Raw genomic sequence first — 22,719 nt, forward strand, 5'->3', positions numbered from 1 at the left:
CTAATGTTAGGTTGGGGATGTGAGGGGGTGTATGCTAGGAGGAGAGGATGTGAACAGACGGGTGATTGGAAATGGGGACGGGGTTGCTCCGCGTCAACTCTGAGTCGAATTACTAATGAACTCCTGATGCTCTGCAGACACTATGTCCAAGAAAACGGCACAGCTTTTTTGATTTGGGCTAAAAATGGTATAATCATAATTTAAAGACCACTGGGAACTCTTAAAAAATAGATCAAAAGATGATTGGAATGAGACTTCATCTAAATTCTGAAAACGGAAAATGTCTTCCTGTTTTTTAGTGTTTACAGCCTCAAAACTTTAATGATTAAATGTTAAATTCCTAATGAAATGTTCACATCTTTATATTTAGGTTGTCATTTTTTTAAACTCCGAAAGGTGAAACTCATTGTTTTTGATGAAAGTCCTTAATTGCTGCATTATGTTCAATAAGAGATTTATGAACTCTGGGGTAATTGTGTAATTTGTCATTAGAAGTAGATGACGGTCACTTCCAGCTGTTAAAAAGAAGATATCAATCTCCAAATAGAATTTTTTTTTACAAAAACAGTACCTAATTATATTTTTGAGATAACCTATGTGCTAGTTTTGCTATAAAAAAAGATTCCTGTGAAGATTTATCATGCAGTTTTGTCAGAATTTTTCTGTGTGGGTCATATTTACACAGAAATGTAATGATGAAACGGATGTTTTTGTGGAAAAAGTGAGCAGTTCACAGACAGCACAAAAACGACAGCTGTATGTGAGAAAGTCGGACTGAAAAACATTTTGTGTGACTACAGTTTCCTTTGAGCCTCAGTGGAACATAGATCAAGATGAGCGTCTCATTTCTGTCAGTCAACCCACTGAGCACAAAGTGGGAGGCACAGAGGGGCAGAGGACTGTGAGGAGGATGTTGACTGACAGACAGAGGCAGCAGAAAAGTTTCTCACCTCTGTCAGTGCAGTGTGCAGGGGACAAACTGAGGCAGCAGTGCAGGTAGTTGAAGGCTGGCAGCAGGCTCTCTGTGTTCCATGGCTTTAATATCCCCACAATGCTGCTCACTAACACAGAAAACATGTCATGAATCTTTTATTGTAGCCACAATTATCACTCTATTACAAGATTGAAATTTTCTCTGAAATGACAGAACTGGAGGAGTTTAAAAGGTGTAAGAATTCGGTTCAAAAGTAGGGGGCTCTGTCCAAATTCCCACCCTAACCTTTTATTTATGAGTCCACTGTGTTCTGAAGATAAAAATGTTTATGGTTTATTAAAAAAATACATTTAAGTCCATTTTTTTTTGGCAAAAATTGTTCTGACGCAATACATTGTAGTCTATATTTGCTGATCTAGTGAGCATCGATGCACACTGATTTTTCGCAGAGACTTCTGGGAAATTTCCAGGGCATTCAATTTTGGAATTGTAGATTCGGACGCACTATATAGTGAGTAGTGAAGGAATTCGGACACAACCGGGGAACTGATCGGCGTGGTGTACACACTACTGTGTTCCTGACAATGTCGAGGAAAAAGAACTTAAAAAGCTTTGTTTAATGGACATTCTATGTTTATAACTATGAACTGTGCACATTGAATGTATATGAAAGCTGGACTGAGTGTGGCGTCACCTATTACGTAACATTAACATGCAGTGATTGGTTCAAGTCAGTCTGAACCAACGTTTCTATGGCAATCAGAAGTGAGCTTGTAGGAAGTCCACCCCTTCTACTGAAAGCCGCTCGGGGGAATCTGTCGATCAAACATTTTGCATGTTTGAGGTGGGGGTAGTGGGCAACACACCTTACTACAAATAGTGTGGCTATTCGCGATTTGCTGTTGAGTTTTGTAGTTTGTTGTTGAGTTTTGTGATTTGCTGTCGTGTTTCGTGATTTGCTGTTGTGTTTCAGCATTTGTTCATTTGTACTGGCATTTGTTGTTGTTGTATCTTAAATGTAAACGTGTCTGCACCTCTTGGCCACCGTAGGTTATTCTCAGTATTTATCTCTAGAGAATCAGACATGGATTCAGATCAAAAACAGCAACACCAGGCCTGTCTTTACCTGGACGTGTTGCAATTTGAGGGATGTTTATTTGTCAAAACGTCCTAAAGAAAAATAATTACCAAAGCACATATGCTTCACCAAATGGCCTGAATTCAAGCAAACAAGACCAGCCATTGTAAGACTAATTATAGTATGCAAATTAAACCAGGAGAAATTCTAAACCAAACTTCTGGTCTGAGTGTGGAAATGATAATAACAAATTAAAATGAGTTACGCCTTTGCACATAAAGAAAGAGATCAAACCATTTGGAGAAATTAACTCCTGAAGAAGTCTTTACTTATTGCCTTTCCGTTTAAAACACACTGTCTCCATGCATGATGCAAACCAGGAAATAAGCTGCAAATCTGTAATGATGTAGCACCTTTGAGGGTCTGTATTTAAAAGTATAAAATGTCTGTTCTCCCATGACGCATCATGATGCATTAGATTCTGCAGATGCATGCTGGGAGGGAGACAGCTGTCTGCAGCACCCTTTGACCTCACCGTGGTAAAGCAGCTTGAAGTGTATCCCTTCCATGTTCGAGTAGAGGGAAGGTGAAGGCGGGTCGGTGGTCAGAGTTGCACACAGCAGCTTCAGCAGCACAGGAAGCGAGCTAGCAGCTGCAAAAAGATGTGCAAAAAGAAAAACACAAAGAAAAAAAGGGGAAGAAGTTGTCAAAGTGTGAATGTGAGAGGAAGATGAGGGACTGGCGTAGCTAAGAGACCGCCTGCACTCATCCAGAATTAGCATAAACTCATTACCAAGATCAAGACAAGATGTTCCCTTAGCACTTGTCAGTGGAGCCAAAACAGAGGACACAGTTCAAACTAACACCCCTCAGGTGGAGTACATTTGCTTTAACAAGGGAGAGTGTGGTGCATTCACTTGTGAACCTAATGAAGCTCTGGTTGGTCACTAAGACGTGGTCAGCCGCCGTTCAAAGAAAAGAGCAGAGAAAAGTAAGCACACTGTGTTCTCCTTCACACTTTCAATAACAATATTCTGGGTCAGAAAGAGGAGAGCAAGCGTGAAGAGGAAAAGGAGGTGAAAGGAGATGAAGGACATAGGGTTCCCACCAAAAAACAGATCGGATGAAGAGGAGGGAGAGAAGTCATCTTTCACCACTGCACTGCATATCATTAAAATCCCTCCCATTGGGATAGCACCACATTGCATCTAATATAGAGCATATATTAATGCAAATGACTCCGAGCTAAAGTGGAACATGTGTGGGATAACAGTCGAATGCCCCCAGGAGCTGAGATGAACAGAGAGCAGGCTGAGGCTAACCACAGCAACACTTCCTGAATCCCCAGATGCCGCGCTGGTGAGGCGCCCTTTAGCGCCTCTCATTAACCTGCTCACATTTACAGCCATCATAACAACATCTGGATAACAACTTTACAGAAGGCCCTTTTCAACACGCTACAGCCACATATGCAGCCAAACCAGAATAACCCATAAAATACATTTAACTAAAACACAATAAATGTCATTTTCACTTGAAATCTTTACTAAATAACTGAAGCATTCCTGTCACAGTTTTTCCTCCAAATCTTTTTAGTATTCACGGCGCAGGACTTTCTCCACCATAAATGAGTTTGCTGTTTTATGGAGAAATGCAGGAGGCTTGCATTAATGATAATTACAGCAACTTCTACACTCATTTGCTTTATGGGAACTTGCAATGCAATTATCCTTTATCACTACTTTACTTGAACAACGGCTTCTTATTAATGATTCAAAAAAAGCAAGACTCTTCTGTCTGATGATTGATAACTTTGGAGTACTTGAATTCCAGAAACATAAAGGCGAGTCACTCCAGCTGACAAAAGGCCCATTAACAGAAGCACATCATCATACACCATCAATCAAATTCTTTCTGATTGGTACTAAAATTTGAGAAAAAATATGTCTAATTAGTAAAAAATATAATTAATATACTAGGGCTGCCTAATTAAAAAATTATCTCACCCTACACAGATTACACTGTCAGAGAATGTTGGGTAGACTCATTTAATGAAGGGCTATCGGGGCTCTTTCCCCTCTAACATTAATCCAGAGTAACAAGTGTTCAGGGAAACACCTGCTCATCTCAATCTAACTTCAACCAGAGGAGACTTAAATGGAATTCACTGAAGCACTGCAGCCTCGAAATGGAGAAAAATAAGAGAAGACACAAGAATCTATCAGACTGACCTGAGTTTAGAACATTTACTTGGTTGACAAGATTTATATCCAGGAAACATTAGATCGAGGAAGACATTCTGTCAACAAACCAAACATTTACAAACCAATAAAGCTGAAGGAAATGTCATAATTACTGACAAGTGCATTATAAAAATAAAAGGCAACAATAGTTTTAATATCACCCTGATGTCAAATGGTTCCACCTTCTGGGTGTCGTGTGTCATGGTTAGTCTCGTTTGATTAGTGGTCCCCAACCCCCAGGTTGCAGAATGGTACCAGTCCGTGGTACAGTTAATACCCAGGTGCAGAGAAAAAAAAAACACAACTTACATTTTTTTTTTCTGATTCTGAAGAAGTTTTATTTTGGAAAACTACTGGATTCTGTCCATCCAACTCATTCTTGACGCATATCAAGTCACTTGGTCACATGTTGAAAATATTTTCTTATAGCAGCTGCGCTGACCGCAAAATGAAACCTTCACGCTAGCAAAGTTCACAAAAACAAATGTATTAGGACATTTTCTTTTTGCAGAAACGGAGGAAGCAGAAGACTTTGACCTATCTAACTATGTTTGATAGACAAAAAAAATCAGGAGTCTTTAATCCAAATATGGATTTATTGTGACAGTTGTTCCCACACACCATAATAGTAACGCATTATATTATTCAACCGACTGTCTAATGTTACGAAGGATGCCACTAATAAAGTTTCTTAAATGGTGGAATTACATTTATGATTATATTTAGAAAATACCAGTTTTCGTGAGCTTTATGGTTAATATTTATTAATCCGCTGCAAGTCAGATGAGGTTGAAACTGAGTCATGGGTTTTATATGACATTTTATTGGTTTTCACCCAAGAATTAGCGTGTAATAAAGCTGAAACCAGTTGCATATAGGGAGGACGAAGATAAGCGTTCCATGAAAAAGGTTGGAGACCACTGATCTAGATCACATTTGGTACCTCGTGCGTTGTAGCCTTGGTCACGCCCTTGTTCCATGCTCTCCACGCTGATTCGCTGTAATGCCTGGAGGAGGGCAGGCCCGAGTTTCAAACACAGGTCTGCCGTGTTCTCCTTTTGGTGCTGCAGAATAAACTGCAGGACATCCAAAGCGCGCTCCGAGAGGGGAGCCTGTTTGGTACTCACCATGTCCTAGAACAGCAATTTGGCAGGTTCTACTTTAAGTCTTTTTTTTTTAATGTAAAACCTTACAAAATATCTGGCATCCCTTTTTTTTTTAATCTTATTTAAGTTCAGACTGATCTTACCAATAAAATCAGTGTGACATCTGGGTTTTTCTGCACAAGAGCCAGAAGCTCCATGGTTTCTGTGTCTGGTTGCTGATCCTGTCGTCTCTCTTCAAGGTGTTCTTGGTCTTCACCTTTCTTCTGCATGACTACCTGCAAGTAAGAGTGAAATCCAATCAGCTTTCAGTCACTTCTAACTTCTAATGAGTTAAATAAAAAATGGCAAAGGCGTTTTGGACGGACTAAATTCTTGTGAAACTAAATGAACAAGATATTTGTCCTTACTGAAGCCGGCTCTTCTTCTGTGTGATGTGGTTGCTCGGTCAGCCACAGTTCTAAAACCATAGACCCAAACTTTTCTGCCAGTTGGTTGTAGCCGCAGATGAAGCGGAGGAGCGCCGGATGGTGAAAGTAGAGAGATGGAAAGCTTTGGGAGGAGAGCACCTTACTGATGTTGTTCAAAGCAACCTCGGGAGAAAGAAAAAGTACAAGCAATGCCTCAAAGAGATGAAGAACCAGCTTTGTCAGGAGTAATCGCAACAAAGTTTGCAGTAGATTAGCCTCTTGGTCATGGTTTGAATGTTCGATTTCCTGTTATCTTTACTTAAACAGACACCTTAAATTCAGCAGGAGGCTTCTTCTAGGCCATTTCTCATTAAAATGCAGGATTTGCCAGAAAGCACTTTCAAAGAGGTTTGAAAACAAAAGAACACATTATTTACAGCTAATCTTTTTTGTTCTGCTCAGCGCAAAAAGAATATACTGCAAAAAGACGGACTAAGCACAGCATAAACAAAAGATTCAAAATAAGTTTTTGCAATTCAGGATAATTCGGGGAAAAGCTTTGATACTTTGAATTTCAAGACTTGTCCTTTAAAGGTTTGAAAGTAAAAAAAAAAAAGTTCACAGAGAAAAAGAGCAAAAATACTTTTGTCCTGATATATTTTGACACAAATAAAAAAAGTACTTGAAGTAAATATGTCTTAAAGAATGTCAAATCATTTACGGTCTTTTATTTTATGTGACATATTGAGTAAATACAAATAAAATGAATTATGGAAACTAAACTTTTATGGTGCAAATACAGTTTCTTATCCTAAAAAGTTTATAGAAATCAACAAAAGTTTATTTCACTACAATTATGAGTGAAGGCTTAAAGTGAAAGCAGAGTTTAATACATTTCTTAAGCCAATAAAATCCAACTTTTTTCTTTTTGATGCAAGTTACCCTGTCAAGAGTGAGGCTCTTGTCCTGAGTGACTGCCAACAGGTAGAGGGCGGAGCGGAGGACAAAGCGCGGCACGGCGCAGCTGCCCTGCTCCTGCACGGACTGCAGCAGCCACAACATGCTGGAGAACACGGTCTGGTCAGGCAGGAGCCTGTAATGCACAAAAACATGTCCCCAAGTTCCTCTTAAATGAACCCAAAAATGATCCAAAAACAAAGCAATCAAACTCAACATGTGTAAACCGGATAGAAACAAGAGCATTTACATCCCAGCACACAATGAACCTAGTCACCAGTGCTGTTCTCGAGCTCAAACACTCTCAGTGGACCAAAAATGTACAAACCTCTGAGAACATTTTTTCTAATCCCGCTGAGACGGCTCCGACACAGCGAGAAGCTTTTATCCCCTTTCCCGAACGGAGCCGCAAAGTCAAGAGGGGCAAAAAGGACGTTGCAGGGGGACCAGTAAAGTGCACCTTTGAGGGTATAAAATATGCATTTGACAACCCACTATTAGCCGAGTTAAAGCTCGAAGAAAGTCGTGGTGACAGAAAATCCAGCTGGTTTCAAACTTAATACAGATTATTTTTAATCAGAACAGCAGAATGAAACTCAACAGATCTGCTACATCATAAAAGAGAACATTATGGGGCAGAAAAAAACCTGCACTGTTTGATGGCTACAAAGGATTTGACAATTTAACAACATAAAAGCAGAGTTTGTGCTTTTATAGTATGGTTCATTTTGTGTAATTGTCTCCCCTTATATTAGGTCTTCTAACTTCCTTTCTGCCTCGCCTCCATTATACCTGCTACCTTTTGTGTCGCAGACTTTGTCATTTCTGTGCTGCTTCAGGAGGTTTTCCAGGACTAAAAACACATTTAAAACGGTTCGAGTCACAGCATTTGAATCATTAAAGATTTAAAGTCAATTTTAATTTTATTAGGAATTTTCAAATAGTGGCAGCACTTTGTTCAAGTCTTTTACTATTGAGGTCATGCAGATACAAACTTTTTAATTTAAAAACGCTGTCAACAGGATGTGTTGGAAAGAAATTGATTACACCTTGACTAGTATTAATTCTCTAAGTTTATGTCTTAGCAACAACATTTGCAAAGGTTCCCTTCCATTAATCAGCCCGGATAACTGCAGACTCCACAGCTGCAATAAAACCTAAGAGCAGACTAAACTGGAGCACAGATTTGTGGTTCTGTCTGCTGGATACCAGTGCTGGCACTGAGAAACCCAGAGGTGTGATGACATTGTACTTTCATCTATCAGTTCCCAGCACAGTTAATGCCGTGCTCTTAGCCATTAGAAGCTGTAAATGGCTTTCCTGAACACCTTTTGTTGCCGTGAAAATGGGCGCTGTTAAAAGAAAGCAGCCGCTGCTTCTGCATCAAAATATGCTTACTCCTCTTACCAAACCATTCCACATCAGCACTCTGCATGTGTTCAGAATTTGAATCAGCAAATGTTTTTTCTGGAAAAATCTATTGATTTCTTTCATTTCAACAGAATATATTATCAATAGCACATTTTCATATGACATGCGACATGCCATCCAACTAGGACACTAAGTGCAATAAACAATTAACTCCACATGTGCAATAATTCTTCTGAATAGATTGGGACGCTGCAATATTCATATATTCATATTTATATTTGATACTTTGTACTTTTGTTGTCTAATTTTACTTTATTTTATCTATTTTTAAATGTTTGTCCTTTCTTTATTGACCCTGACATGAGAGATGCCAAAGAAAAATTCTGATGTACTGCATGTGCAAACAGCAATAAAACCTTGAATCTTTTTGGCAATTTAATGTCATTTGAAAAGAAACACTGTCCTGAGACCTAGGAAATGTGATTAAATAATAAAGGTATTTCAAATTTTCAAGAATTTCTGAGACCTTTTTGGTCGATAGATGCATGCAGATAGATGCATGTTGATTAAGCGCATGCAGCATCTTGATAGACTGCACACACCCAGGACACCGGGTGTTTGAGCGGCTGCTCTCTGGCAGGAGAGTCAGAGTGCTGAAAGACGGACAAATAGACTAAGGGACAGTTTTTACAACCGGGCAATAACCTTATTATCGCAAAACATTAACACCAGGTCATTGGTAAAAATTTGAACTATGTATTTCTTTTTTTCTTCCCCTTTTTTATTTATTTATTTGTTTCTCTAATTGCACTGATGTGAGATAGAATCCCAATTTCATTGTACTTTGTACGAAGTAACACTGTGCAATGACAATAAAGATTTATTATTCTTTCTCTTTTCTATTACAAATATTACCTGTCTCCTTCCTGCAGGGCAAGGTAAAGGACCATCACCAGACAATATTGACTGGACCTTGATTCTTGGTATTCACAAAACAGAGAGGGCCAATCAGACGGATGGTAACAAAGAGAGGGGAGGTTGTGAGCCAGCAGATTCTCCACCTCCTCAAAATCTGTGGAATGAGAAAGCAGACACAAGAGCAGTTTGATAATCAGTTCTTCAGGGAGACAGTGAAGTGAATCGGCAAAAGTGTCAAATGAAACAGAAATCCACAAGAGATTGAATATGTTTACATGCACTTTGAATCTCAAACATTTCCTGTAAAGGTAAAAATCTGAAGAAGCTGCAGCAGGAAGATTCCTACTTTAAATAATTGATCCATGGCATCTTTACACCATCTCTGTCTTTTATAAACAGCCTTTCTCATTTTCTCACAGCCAAATGGGGTTTGGCTTTAGCAGCCACAGAATCCCGTCTCTGCAGTTCGCAGATGACACGGTCCTTTTGGCTTTCCTAAGCCATCACTTGTAGCTCTCATTTTGGAGCCGAGTGTGAAGCAGCTGGGATGAGAATGAGCACCAAGTCAGTGGCCAGTCACTCCCTCAGAGGTTTTCTCCAGAAAGAGAAGGAATAGGCTCTCCAGGGTTGGAGAAGTTGGTAAAGCACTCACTTTACTCTTCAATCTACTCACCTAGAACATTTGGTTTTGAATGAACGGTAAAATAAGGTGTTTACCATATTCCAAAAAACAATCGACATATCTAAGATGTCTAAAAATCTGTAATATGACTAATTCTACAAGTTGAAACAATGGCATTTACTTTGAGTAGACTAGAGTGTTAAACAAAATAAGAGCTTCTTCAAAAAAAGAAAGATATATAGTTGTATACAAATAAACAGAGTCAGTGTGAGACATTTCATACCAACGTTCATAAACTGTCTTTGTGAACAAAGACAAGACAAAACTATGATTTACACAAACTCTGGGAAGATAATGAAGGAGCATTTGCTGATTTCACAATTTCCATTAATACATTTCGATTCCATTGTGTGTTCCTGTCACTGAGACATGGTTGTTGAATGATAAAGGACATGAAGAGAAAATTGAGTTTCTAAAAACAGACATTAGCAAAGAAAGAGAACCCTGAAATACATGCAGAATAGAAGGCCATGCAGCGCAATGCAGATCCTTTTCTGGTCTGAAGAAAAACATCTTAAAAGCAAAGCTGGAACAACTCAATGCAACACCACTGTATTAATCTATATCATGGGATTATTATAGTATATTAAGGTTGCAAGACCTTAAATTCATATGGCAGAGAGACAAAGTTTTCCTTTTTATGGGTATATTGAGAAAAATAAGAGAAGGGGTCGACACATCTGGAATGGCAAGACAATGTTTTATCCAGTTATTATGTGAAAATATCACCTAATGCAAATTTTCAGGTTTCATATATATTGAGACTGCTGACAATATGCTGACAGACTGTTTTTAGGGACGACAGCCGTTTGAAATATATATAAATAATTCCTGGCAACACAGCAAGGGGGAAACTATACAAACATGCATTGCAACTTCTGATTCTTCTTTTTATTAGGTGCAGAGACATGACAGTTAACAGAAACGGTAGATATTTTAAAGGCTAAGATACTCAGACTTGTAGGAAGCCATTATAAATCTGTTGTTTTTTATCCTCTGAAGGGTGAGCAGACTGGAGGGCTGGTACTCTTCTCTACAATAAAGAACATTTATACAAGCATGACCTTCATGGTGCAGTAACCCCATCATAACACATCCCCTTAGATCTGATCTCTGCCAATTAGGGCTAAAATGCAATAAAACACACAGTAGTCATATATTTTGGCCTCTGATGTTTTTTTGCTTTGATTTCTTTTATTCATTTGTTTTATTCAGCCTCTGTTCTTTCTATAAAGCAGCTGGTTTCTGGGTCAGTGCCGTATTCTTACCAGCTTGAGTTATTCTCTATGAAATCTGTTAACCTTTATCTGAAATGACATTTAAAAATATTAGATTCCTTGTATATCCTGTTAAGCTCTTTACTCTTTTTTATCAACCTTGAGACCAGTGCTTGCTTTAATATGTCCTTTAAGAGAACTGGACAACACTGAAAAATTACTTGTCAAGAAAGAAAAAAAAACAATTTAGTCCCACAATTCTTTTGCAACACGTTTCAATTATAGATAACTCAAAAATTGCAAGTGGGCTAAATATATGATGTGCACCAGTGGAATTTAAAAAGCTATAATGTGCAGTTTCTAAATGAACCAGAATGTTGCAGCTTCCTGACAGCTGAAAAATGCAGCGCAAAACAAGTCACATTCTTCCATAAACAATTAGCCCAGTCTGGAACCTGTGTGTACCTCTGAAAATCTGTGGGTAAGAAGCAGTTAAAATAATGTCTGCCAATTATGTAGTACAGAGTAAGTGTGTAATGTGTGCACTCATGTGGCCCATAGCTGCAGATAGTTTGTGCATTCCTGCAAACAGTAAAGAAGCAATCTGAAGTGTGTAAATTGGAAAACCACAAATTCGTTAGTTTTCCTGACCTTAAATTCTGACTGATCAACCAGTTTCTGTTGAGGAAACTCAATTATTTTGACTTTTTTCCCCCCAGTCTTTCTATAGTGCCTTTATACCCTATTTTTCCTGTCATGGTGTTCTGTATGTATATGCCATACTCCGCTACACGCTTTAATGCCTCTTTAACCTCTATATTGTGTCTGTGTTCTCTTTGCATCAACTCTATATTAAGTCTAAACATTCTTTATTGTGTCTTTCTTGTGTCTGTACCCTCGTTTGTCGTGTTTGTACCCTCTCTGTATTGTCTCTATACCCTCTATATACCCCTTGTATCGCATCTTTGATTCTTTATTGTCTTTGTATTGTCTCCATATCTTGTCTGTGGCCTCCTATGTATCGTGTTTGTACTCTCTCTATATTGTATTTGTACCTTTTGTATCGTGCCTTTGTTGGGCTCTTTTATAGTGTCTGTACCCTCTCTGTACAGACATAAAGTACTGAGTCTGTTACATTTTTGTATCATTTCAATATTGTCTCTACACACTCCCTGTAGTCTTTGTTTTGTGTCCTTATTGTTTCTGTCCTTTCTCTGTATCATCTTATGATGATCACGGCATTGTCTTTGTTTCATGTTTATACCCCCTCTAAATCATTTATGTATTTGTCTGTAGCCTCTCTCTATCGTGTTTGTACCCTCAGTGTATTGTCTCTGTATTGTATTTGTATCCTCTCTCCAAAGTTTCTGTATTTCTGTACTGTGTCTGTATCATGTTTTGGAGGCCATTTTGGAGTTATAGTTGAAACATTTAAGATGAAAAAAAAAAGAGAAACTAGAGAAATACTTATTCTCCCCACTGATGCTATTATTACCTCAAGAGACAATGTGAAAGAATCGTGGCCTCAGGCGAGAAGATGACTAAAAGGTTTTTACTGAATCTCAGAGGGAGAGCTTAAAGACAGAGACACTAATGAAAGTAAAAAGGGGCAAAAAACGTTGTCTATTGTTCAACCCTCTATTTGGAGTGTTTTAAAATTGTTTTTAAATAATATCCTTATCAGAAATACATAAAAAGCATGTGACACATTACTTGGTATTGCAAGTCAACACTTACCGCTACCTATTAATGCAAAGTTAAAGTTCAAATTTTAGCACCTTTATTGGTTTCTTGGTGCGCTGACAAACAGGTGCCTTATACAAAGTACAATCTCCTCCATGCTGTGTTTCTTTCAAAAATAATTGTTGTTTTTCTTATCAACAAAGAATAACATGTAAAGTGTGTAATAAGATATTTTTTAAGTCATTTATAATTGTAAAAAATACAGCCGACTACTTTGAGAAATATGGCTATAGCTGGTCGTTTTTAGAACCTATTTCCTGAAATTAACTAGGAAGCTCTGCATTAATTGCAATTTAAAATCAATCCTTTCATAACAATTTCTAACCTTAACTGTATCATTACTTTTTGAAAACTAAATGTAGAAAATCTACACATTACTTTCCCAAATGTTGTTCATTTTATTTGAAACCTTTTCACCTTGCTGCCAATAAGCAGTTTTCATTCAGACTGTCAAGTTAGATTAAGTTATGTGGCAGACATGTTGCTAAAGAAGACACTCCTAAGAGTTTCACATTTTTCATAAAGCATTTAACTACCAAAAACAAGTGGAACACTTTGCCTTGGAGTGGAGAGGCTCTTTGTTTTAGTCAAGTACACTGACGTTTATAAAACGTAACACAGGCACTTTGGCACATATTTAACATTTAAAGGAATTTTACACGTGTAAACAATCCATGGAGGAGAGATCACTTCAGTGGAGCAGCTGAATGTTCAGCATTTGAATTTGAAATGCTTGATTTGATTACCAAATGCCGGTCATGAAGGATCTAAAACGTGCCGTTTGGGGAAACTCCTCTGACAGCCGTCACAAGTCATTTCTCTGATGCTAACAGGAAGTAGGTTTGCTGTTACCGATTACGTTTGTGTTAGTGGTAGATGCAAATGTGCATGCAGATACCGTGATAGGAGTCAAATCGGGGGTCTGACAAGGAAACCAGAGTCATGCAGAGCGTCTGCAGAAAACCACAGCAAGATGCATTTAGATCTGGGTTCCTGAAAGAAATGGTACAAAGGGGGAAAGCTCATGAAGCAAATACACATTCACAGCCGTCTTTGTGCAACTAAAACTACAGAAGTCTCTTTAGAAAAGACACACAAAAGAGTGAGATGCTACACAGTGTTTAATCATGCGATTTGACAGAGAATGGCAGAGAGCAGGCAATTAAAACACATAAAACACAGTGCTGGACATCTAGACTGCAACATTTTTGACATAGATGGTCTGTGTGTGTCCAGTTAGCTGTACCTGTTTCCTGCACAGAGGAGGCTTTTGTGTTCCACACACAGCCTGATGAAACCAGAAGAGGCTAGACAAGAGGAAAAAAGCACAAAAAAGAAACAATAATACACTGATTTGAACTCCCACTTTTGTCTTTGATTAAACCAATTTATGCTTAGATTTAGTTGACTGTCACAAGCAAATATTGGCTTTAGTTAGTCTGTGTCCTTTTATTTATATTTGTGTCTCCTTTTGATGCTGAGGTTTGTGTATTTGCCTGTTTCATTGCATGTTCCACTGGTGTGTGAAGTCTGATCCATGGATGCTTTCCTTAGTGCTCCATTTGTCTCGTCAGTGGCACAAACATATTTGTTTTTTTCTGTCACTAATGGTATCTTATTGCTTTTATTGATCAGTCAACCAGCAGCATTTGCAGATTTTATTTCACCTCTTAAGACCTGAGCTCTTGCTTGATATGCCTTTATTATTACTCATTGACAGCGCCCCAGTTAAGGAGAATTAACTACTATGGTATTATATTACAAATTTTGATGTCCACACTTGGGACGCCAGATCTTGAGAGGTTAAAATGCTGTTGTGATCTGTTTTTGTTAAACCTCCTGTTAGATGGTGTGAAGAAACAGGGCGGCAACAACACAGTTTATATAAACAAGTTTATGATGCAGCATTACAGCGGCCGCAAACTTTAACAGATTACTTGTAATCAGCTCCTTCCAGAGGTTAACAGGGTTTAGTTCACAGCAATGCTGTCAACCAGCTATAAAATATTAATCAAGCATGAAAACTGAAACAAATATAAACATTAAAGAAACACCAAAATCTAAAAGTTGCTGTGAGCCCATGTTTTCAGCTAATTTTAAAGACCCACTGCGATGAAAACTGTTTTTGGTGTTTTTAACATTTTCTTGTGGCATTTTTCTCATGATGGAGGACGTGAATCAAGAAAATTAAGCTAAAATTTCCTTATATTTTGTGTCTTTATTAAAAATGGTTATTGATTCAGGAAAATGCGGTTTGAAAAACATCGTATTCGTGATGTAAAAAAATACACCACGCTGGGTGGGCCACAAGCTACCAGCCCGCTCAATTCAGACCCATCCACTTGTAGACAATTGGACCCATTTTGTTGTTCATCTTTCGGCATAACCCGTCGCTGATTTTCACAGGTAGAGTTTTTATGCTGGATGTCCTTCCTGACAGGCTGGGGGACCCAGACTTGTGGCTACATAGGACAATAGTGAATTAAGCTCATTGCGCTCCAGGGAAGTGAACCCTGGTTTCCCGTGAGCCAACTGAGCCATGGAGCCAGGAGAAACGCATTTCTACATGTGGGTGTGCTCTGAAGCACAGAAGTTTACATTTACATGTAAGTAATGACTTTTTGCTTTAGCATGACTAAAAAAATCCATATTGCTTTGTATTTTCTGAGCACTGGCAGCTACGGTATGTGCTAACGTAGACGACTGGCGGCTATTGATGACATAACCGAGTGTTAGTAACGTCTGTATTTGGACTGCTTGAAGGCCTAAATGTAGGAAATGAATTGGGATTCGGCCAAAACAAAATTACACAATCATAATTAACAGGTATGCTTTTACAATAGATCAAAAGATGGTCGGAGAGGGTCTAAAGAAAAAGGACAACAGAAGGGAATGTCTGAGAAATTATAAACAACTTTTAAACAGCTTTTAAGTCCAACATATTCATTCTTATAGTAAATTAATTTTTTTACTGGATTTTTTTTTTTTTAACAATTGTTTTACTTTTTTTTTTTTTAAGGTAGGTGTTAGTAAGCAGTGAAAAAACACGTTTCCACAGGGAAAAACAAGAAAGATCTTTATTGTTCCACCACTACGATGAGTAACAAGAGCTTGGACTAACAAAAGCGTCTTTCTTTTATCAAGTTATCAATTCACACACTTCTTCAAGTGAACATGGACTGAGACAATCCCTGCAGAAACTGCTCTGCCCCGACAGCCGTTTGCAGCAGGTTTCTACTTAATAGCACCACAGTAGTGTCTTCAAACGCCCGAAGCAACAACTTTCTGTGATAATTGAGGCTCATCACTTCCACTGTAAATTATGATTTGTTTCTTTTATATTCCCTCTGCAGACGTCTATCTCAGCATCTGTTCCTATGCAGGGATCTCTGTTTCTGGCATCACACTCCAAGGAACCAAACAGAGATTTTATATCCAGAAAATACATTAGTGTAAGAACAGAACTATTAAGTGCTTCAGAAGATTGCACAATCTGTTAGGTGACTATGAATTTCAGTTTTGACATGATTAATGAAGCTTAAGAGAGAAAGTGTACGGCCCTCAAAGCATTTTTAATCTATGCTGGCCAATATCCGAATTTAAACTAGCTTGAGCATAAACATAAGCACAAATGCTGTTTTATGATGGCATATACTGTAATACTTACAGCCAGGAGAATAGAAAAGTGCAGCTAATGTAAAAATGTGAGTCATTTAAGTTGTAAATCTGCTAAAGTTATTCCTAAAACTCAGATATTACATGAATTGAATTTTGTCTTACATAACATTTGACCAAATGTTAGTTGTAATGCTTGCCAGTATTTTTGTATGAAAACGTTAAACAACTCACCTAGCTTTTTTGCAAAAACAGCCTTGAGAGATGGAAAAAGCGTGAACTGGGAGGATAGGATGGAGTACAAGTTTTGCAGTATCTCAGCACTTGGTGAAAACTCACACATTCTCTGGAGACATAATAAAGAAGAGAGAAAAACATAAGAGAGACTGTAAACACTTTTGAACCAAGTCAGTGGTTTTTATATTAAGAAAGAGCCAGAAAAGTGTACTGAAATCATTTGGTGCCGCTGCTGCAGAAGCACAGATAGCAATGTTTCCATTTCTGCAATGAAGCTGATGAAGACAGAAGTTTTGACTGTGTTTCTTAATACGGTTACTAAGAGAAACAGCCAAACAATGAATGGAAATTGTTTTACACTAGTTACAGTCTATTTACTGAAGTGTTTGGTTTTAAAAGATGCAGAGTAGAAGACTAGAATAAAAGAATGACATTAGTGTTGGTGATTTTGCTCAGCTCACGAGAATGGTGGGTATCCAGACAGAGTCACACAAATGTAACAGGCATTGACACAGAGACTGCACTGAGTCCTGAGTGTTGCTCTGTTTGTGTGGAGCTGTAAATGGGTTCTCCATCAAGGCAGGATGTGACGCGCACTCCTCAGCCAACCTTGGACAGACACAGAAGTAGGTCAGAATGAATCAATAAACAAACAGGGATTCAAAAGTTCTTATTAAAAAAGAATCTTTTCAAAAATAATTTTAATATTTAAATGTATTGTTGCGGTCTCCGTTTTATCAAGGAAAGCAATGATTTGACCCTTCTGTTAAAACATTTAACATTTAGAAGAGCAGAGATAAGTCTTTGATGAAGAAATTAGACTGGAAAAATGTCATAAACAATCTTTAAAAAGTTAATTTGACTGTAGAATTAAGAATTATTTAACAAAAATAGAGAATAAAAACAAACCGAAGAAAACGAAAGAACTTTGGACTTGTCCTTGAAAACCAAAAAAATGTTCATTTAGTGCAAAAGCTGCTTTAAGAGACAGTTTAAAAAGGTTGATGTTTGAATTTGTCTCTACGTGATTACAGAAAAAGTAAGCATATGACAAGGAAAATATCATAAAACCACTGAACAGAGACCATATATGGATTTCACTGTGAAACATAAGGACATAAGGGTTAATGCTGCTGTTCTGTTTTCTCACATGGCGTTTTCGGGATGTGAAGTCTGAAACTTTAAGAAAAAAGTTTTTAATTCCAAATATGTGACCTTTAAGACCTCAGGTACAAAGAAAATGCCATGAAGTCTAGTCAAGGCAGCGTGGATTTATACAAACCAAAAACTGTCAAAATAAAATGATAATCCATGTAGTGTGACACTGTCTAAATTGTTGCAAAAATGCACTTTTCTTGGAAAAAAATACCATTGTTCCCATTTTTTTTCCAATGGATTTTTCAGTTTCTGTCATTCTAAAATACATTTCATGCTTTCTGGAATCCTTAATCAGTTATTAACAGTTGTTCAGGTACTACTTAAAGTTCCATCTATCAGAACTGCAAAAACACATGTAGCTAAATTTACAGAATTTCTAACAAGAAGTAGTCAATAGTTTATCAGCTAAAAGATGATACAACTGGAACTAACAATCACACTGGGGGATTGTTGCTCTGCAGCGCATGATGGAACTGAGAGCATCAGGAACACTTAAGCACAGCGCAGGTTTAACAGACATTTTATTAGGTTTCAGAGAATCCTCCACACAGAAATAGTACAAGACCATTTTTATTGGCGTATCCATCTTTTGAACTCTGAGTGAACATTTATTGTGCTTATTTACTGATATTTCATTGATGTGTTTCTCACTGGCAGGTTATCCCTCATTTGTTTACCGTAAATGTTTTTGATAGAGCTGGGTTGATAAATCGATGATTCAATCTGAATCGATCCAAGCTTAGTAGATCAATAATCAATCGATTAAAGTAGAGATCGATCTTTATTGCCTTTCCTTTTCAGGTGACCTAATGCTACTTTCACAAGATCTGGTAAGCTCGAGCTTTGAGCTTGTAAAACTGCTAGACAGTTTACATAATACAATCGGAAGGTTGGTAAATGGCGTGTACTTATAAAGCTCTTTCTACCTTCTTCGAAGGCCCAAAGCGCTTTACAGTCACAGACCCATTAACCCATGCACACACACGGGGGCGGCTCCGCTTATTATCGCCAACTTTCCACCAGAGGCAAGCTGGGGTTCAGTGTCTTGCCCAAGGACACTTCAACACATGGGCAAGGCGGGAATCAAACCCGCAATATTACAATTGGAGGGCGACCGCCTTACCACTGCACCACGGCCGCCCCAGTAAGGTTCATGGAACATTACTGATATTCTGTGATATATCTACAGTGTAACTTTAACAATAACAGCAGTAAAGCCAAAGTCCACTAGCTTGATGCTAACATATAATGGAATCTTCCATAGCCAATCCTGAGACTGGGTCGATCTAAACTTACATTACTGAATAAATGAACAGCTTTATACCCTCACAGGCATGAATTTCCCAAAGTCTTTAAAGTAATCCTTTTTTTTTTAATTTAAGCACTTTTGGTCTAAAGCACAAATTTTGCTAAAATCTTCTGGAATAAAGTGTAATGCTACAGCACAAGCTCAACCTAGTGGCTAAACTGAAATGCCCTCCAGGCAGGAAAGGATGAACATTTATTTTGTAACATGAACCAGTTTAGAGCCTTTACAATGTTAATGATCTGCACATTTTTGTTGGAGCTTCTCCGTTTGAGAAATCATTTAACAGTGTATGGTGGCAACAATGTCCCTGGTTTATTATTTCACTATTACATTTTACAGTATGTGAACTGTATCAGATTAATATAAATATATTCAAACATAAATCGATTATTAATGTATTTCTATTCAAAAATGTCTAAATGTGTAAACTGTGTAAATTTAAAATAAAGTGTAGTGGTATAGTGGTTAGCACTCTTGCATTACAGCGAAAAGGCCCTGGTCCCATTTGGGACCTTTCTGTGGGGCATTTGGGGGCATGTTCGCCAAAATACATGTGTGCGTTTTCTACAGGCACCACAGTTTTCAGTTTACAGTCCAAAACGTGCTTCATTGGTTAATTGATTACATACATTGTCCCTGGGTGTGATTGCGTGCAACAGACTGACGACTTGTTTAGGGTGAACCCAGACTTATCCCACCAGTAGTTTGGTTAGGCTCCAGCAGCCCAATGACCCCAAGGAGATTCAGTGAGTTTTGAGGATAGATGGATGGACAGATTCTATCTGCAGCAGTTTGTCACTTGACGACTATCCCACATTTTTTAGGAGTTTTATTCTTTGCTTGTTTAAAAAATCTTCACCTGTAATTCTCCTTTAAGTGTATTTGTAGTCCCAGTTCTAATTGAAATGATCAAAAGTGCTTAAATCAAAAGTGCTTAAACCAAAAGGTTAAAAGTTGGTAAGGGCAGGACCAAAGTTGGACTGTGCTTGGACACACTCAGTGTGCTCTCAACTCCTGATCTACAGCCAGTGCATTGACATTAGCAGAGGGAAAACAGACTATAATATTACACATAATAAACCTTTTCTGCCCTGCTTTAAAGCCCAAGGCGTTTTACAGTCACAAACCCACACAGATTAACACACTAATGGCAGCTTCACTCCCGAACACTGGCACCAACCTATCAACATGGGTGGGCATGGCAGGATCTTCCAAAATCAGGTCAACCGCTCTACCTCTGCACCACAGCTGCCCGCGACACTCAGCAACAGCTGAGTGACACTGCTGCTGCTGTCGAGCACAAGTTAAGCTGACGCTAACATGAAGAGATCCAAACATTTTTAAAATTCTTTGGTGTCATATTAACCATTAAACTACACTGACCAAACAAAGAAATAAAGACCTTTTTGCTCAGAATTTAACCTCTTAACATCACATTTTGGGCAACATTACCACTGTAGTTAATTCTGCTGAACTGAGGCCCTGTGGTTATGTGTGCAGTGGGTTACCTCAAATATTAACTAGGGTCTTAAAAGGTTAAGACAATTGAAAGCCTTTGAACGCATTTTAAAGGTAAATTATTTTTAATAATTTTAGATTTCAATTATCTGTGGCCACCTTGTCCTATTACAAATACACTATTTCATAGTGCAAATCTTATGCAACTAAGAAATAAATCTTTTGAAACCAAATAAGCTTCTGAACACAAATGTGTCACCACCAAACAACAGGTTGTAAAACCATTGTCATGAGTGAAAATATGAATTAAAATATAATGAGAGGCTTAAACAATCCTAACTACATAATAACAAATGAGTGGTTAAGACTCTAATTTGTGACGTAATTCAGCTTGTTGGACGTGTGCTGACCTGCAGGCAGCCTGAAAACAGATCACCGCCTGAAGAAGAAATTCTGTAGACTTGGAAGTCTTGATGCTCAAATCCGACTTTCCCAGGTTCCCCTGGAAATAAATTAGAGCAGAATGAGGAACTGAAAAAAGGGGACAGAAAAACACATTACAATTTCTGTAAGAGACCAGTGATTTAAATATGCTTTTCTTTTCTGAGACACAGAAACGAATCAACTCTCAAACTAGTTCTAAGCTATTCTGTTTCTGTTTTCTTTCAATCTAGAAAAAAATGGGATAAAAAAATGTAACTATATCCTAGTTTTACAGTTAATAAAGATTTTTTATTAGTGATTTTTTTATCTTATTTATTTATACTTGAACACAGAATGTTTCCCAAATAGAAGAATTGTCCGTTCTGTAATATTAACCTCAGAAAGCCTCACAGTGGCAGCTCTTTGCTTTATATGACAAACAACTATGACATTAGGTAAAATATGTCTAAACAAAACAAGCCAGTGAGTTTCAAGGACAGAAAAAAACAGAATCAAAAACAGGATAAATGAAGGACAGAACACAAAAACAAACCGAGCATTATTGGATATGCAGACAGGAGTGCTTAGGCCTCCACCTGGGGAAAAACCAAAGCTCTAAAAGAATCCACAGCACAACAATGGACAGCTATCTAATCAGTCAAAGCTCATCTTATACCTAAAAGACAAGTCACACATCTCTCTATCACAGTTGTGATAGAGAGATGACCACATTCTTAACTAGAAATGTTTATAAGGTTTTGCTTTAAATAAGAAATATCCTACAATAAACAATGCAGTACAAACCCTCCTTCTCCATACGTTTAAAGTTTTTTTTTAAAGGTTTGTGACAAAAATAAACCAGCATACTGACATTTATTAATATCTAGATAAAACATAAAATGGGTGTTAAACCACAGTTAAAAGGGATTTACCAGATGACAAATGTGAGTAAATCAACATAATGGTAATCCCCACCAGTTACATGAAACAGAAAATCAATTTAGATTAGAGAACCATGTCTTGAAAACCCAGTTTCTTTTTGTCCTAAACCGTTTGGCTGCCACAAAGCGGATAAATATCATTTCCCAGGTGGTGCGATGAGCTTCATCCTGTGTGGGTCCTTGGTCAAGACCCTTTGTTCTGCTGCCCAACTATGTAGCCACAAGGGGCCAAAGTCTGGGTCCACCCTAACAGGCAGGATAAGCCAAAAGGTGAAAACCATGGTTGCTTCATTTGTGCACTAACACAACAGAAGGACTCTATTTCACCCAAAAGTGTCAGCTTGATGACAGGTTAACAAAACTCCATTTATGATAAATTGAATTCAAACATTTCAAAACCATCTTTTTTCTTTCCTTCCATCAAATGAAATGTTTTTATAGAAACAGAAACAGGTTCAGGAGAGAAAGACAGAAAGCTTTTAATTATGCAGTAATGGTTCTTTTTGAATAAATATGTGTTTTTTACAGCAAAACCAAAATAAAAAGGAATTGGCTGAAAATGCAGTTTGAGATTTTGGAAAATGCAGTTTAAAATGCAAAAATGCTGGATTTTTATCTTTTAAGCAATTAAATCATTTGCAATTGTTTTAAAGTAAATTTTAGAGCAGCGAGTAAGGGAAGATTAAAAACAAACAGATTCAGACTTAAAGTCCCACTCTGATCATTTTATTTATTTATTTTCAAAGCGTTCCCAGTGGTGTTTTAATTATGATGTTTTTAGGCAAAATCATAAAACCTGTGTCATTTTCAAGGACATAGTTTCTGCAGAGCTGCAGGAGTTCATCAGAAATTCGGCCCTGAGTTGTGGACTGTTAGCGCAAAAGTAAGCCTCCGCCTATTTTTCATGATCCTATTGTTTACA

At 37.8% G+C, this 22,719-nt stretch overlaps 1 protein-coding gene across 6 annotated transcripts in view; it reads right to left on the reverse strand.

Moving 5' to 3' along the window:
* Positions 1 to 22,719, reverse strand: part of mei1 (meiotic double-stranded break formation protein 1) — a 67,466-nt gene that overhangs the window by 19,370 nt on the left and 25,377 nt on the right. For 4 of the 6 annotated variants that reach the window (XM_023957961.2, XM_023957960.2, XM_023957964.2 and 1 more), the window contains 12 exons: positions 20,844 to 20,935; positions 16,970 to 17,117; positions 16,506 to 16,617; positions 13,903 to 13,963; positions 13,555 to 13,649; positions 9,012 to 9,168; positions 6,711 to 6,861; positions 5,769 to 5,951; positions 5,505 to 5,636; positions 5,199 to 5,388; positions 2,548 to 2,664; positions 951 to 1,061 (listed from right to left, as the gene is read on the reverse strand). In XM_023957961.2, the coding sequence (XP_023813729.1) occupies positions 951 to 1,061; positions 2,548 to 2,664; positions 5,199 to 5,388; positions 5,505 to 5,636; positions 5,769 to 5,951; positions 6,711 to 6,861; positions 9,012 to 9,168; positions 13,555 to 13,649; positions 13,903 to 13,963; positions 16,506 to 16,617; positions 16,970 to 17,117; positions 20,844 to 20,935 (1,549 nt within the window). The remainder of the gene's footprint in view (positions 1 to 950; positions 1,062 to 2,547; positions 2,665 to 5,198; positions 5,389 to 5,504; positions 5,637 to 5,768; positions 5,952 to 6,710; positions 6,862 to 9,011; positions 9,169 to 13,554; positions 13,650 to 13,902; positions 13,964 to 16,505; positions 16,618 to 16,969; positions 17,118 to 20,843; positions 20,936 to 22,719) is intronic. The other 2 variants (XM_078951361.1, XM_078951360.1) reach the window with 1 other exon arrangement.

This window comes from Oryzias latipes, chromosome 8 (genome assembly GCF_053564925.1).
Source record: "Oryzias latipes strain Hd-rR chromosome 8, Olatipes_Hd-rR_3.1".
Classification (NCBI taxonomy): domain Eukaryota; kingdom Metazoa; phylum Chordata; class Actinopteri; order Beloniformes; family Adrianichthyidae; genus Oryzias; species Oryzias latipes.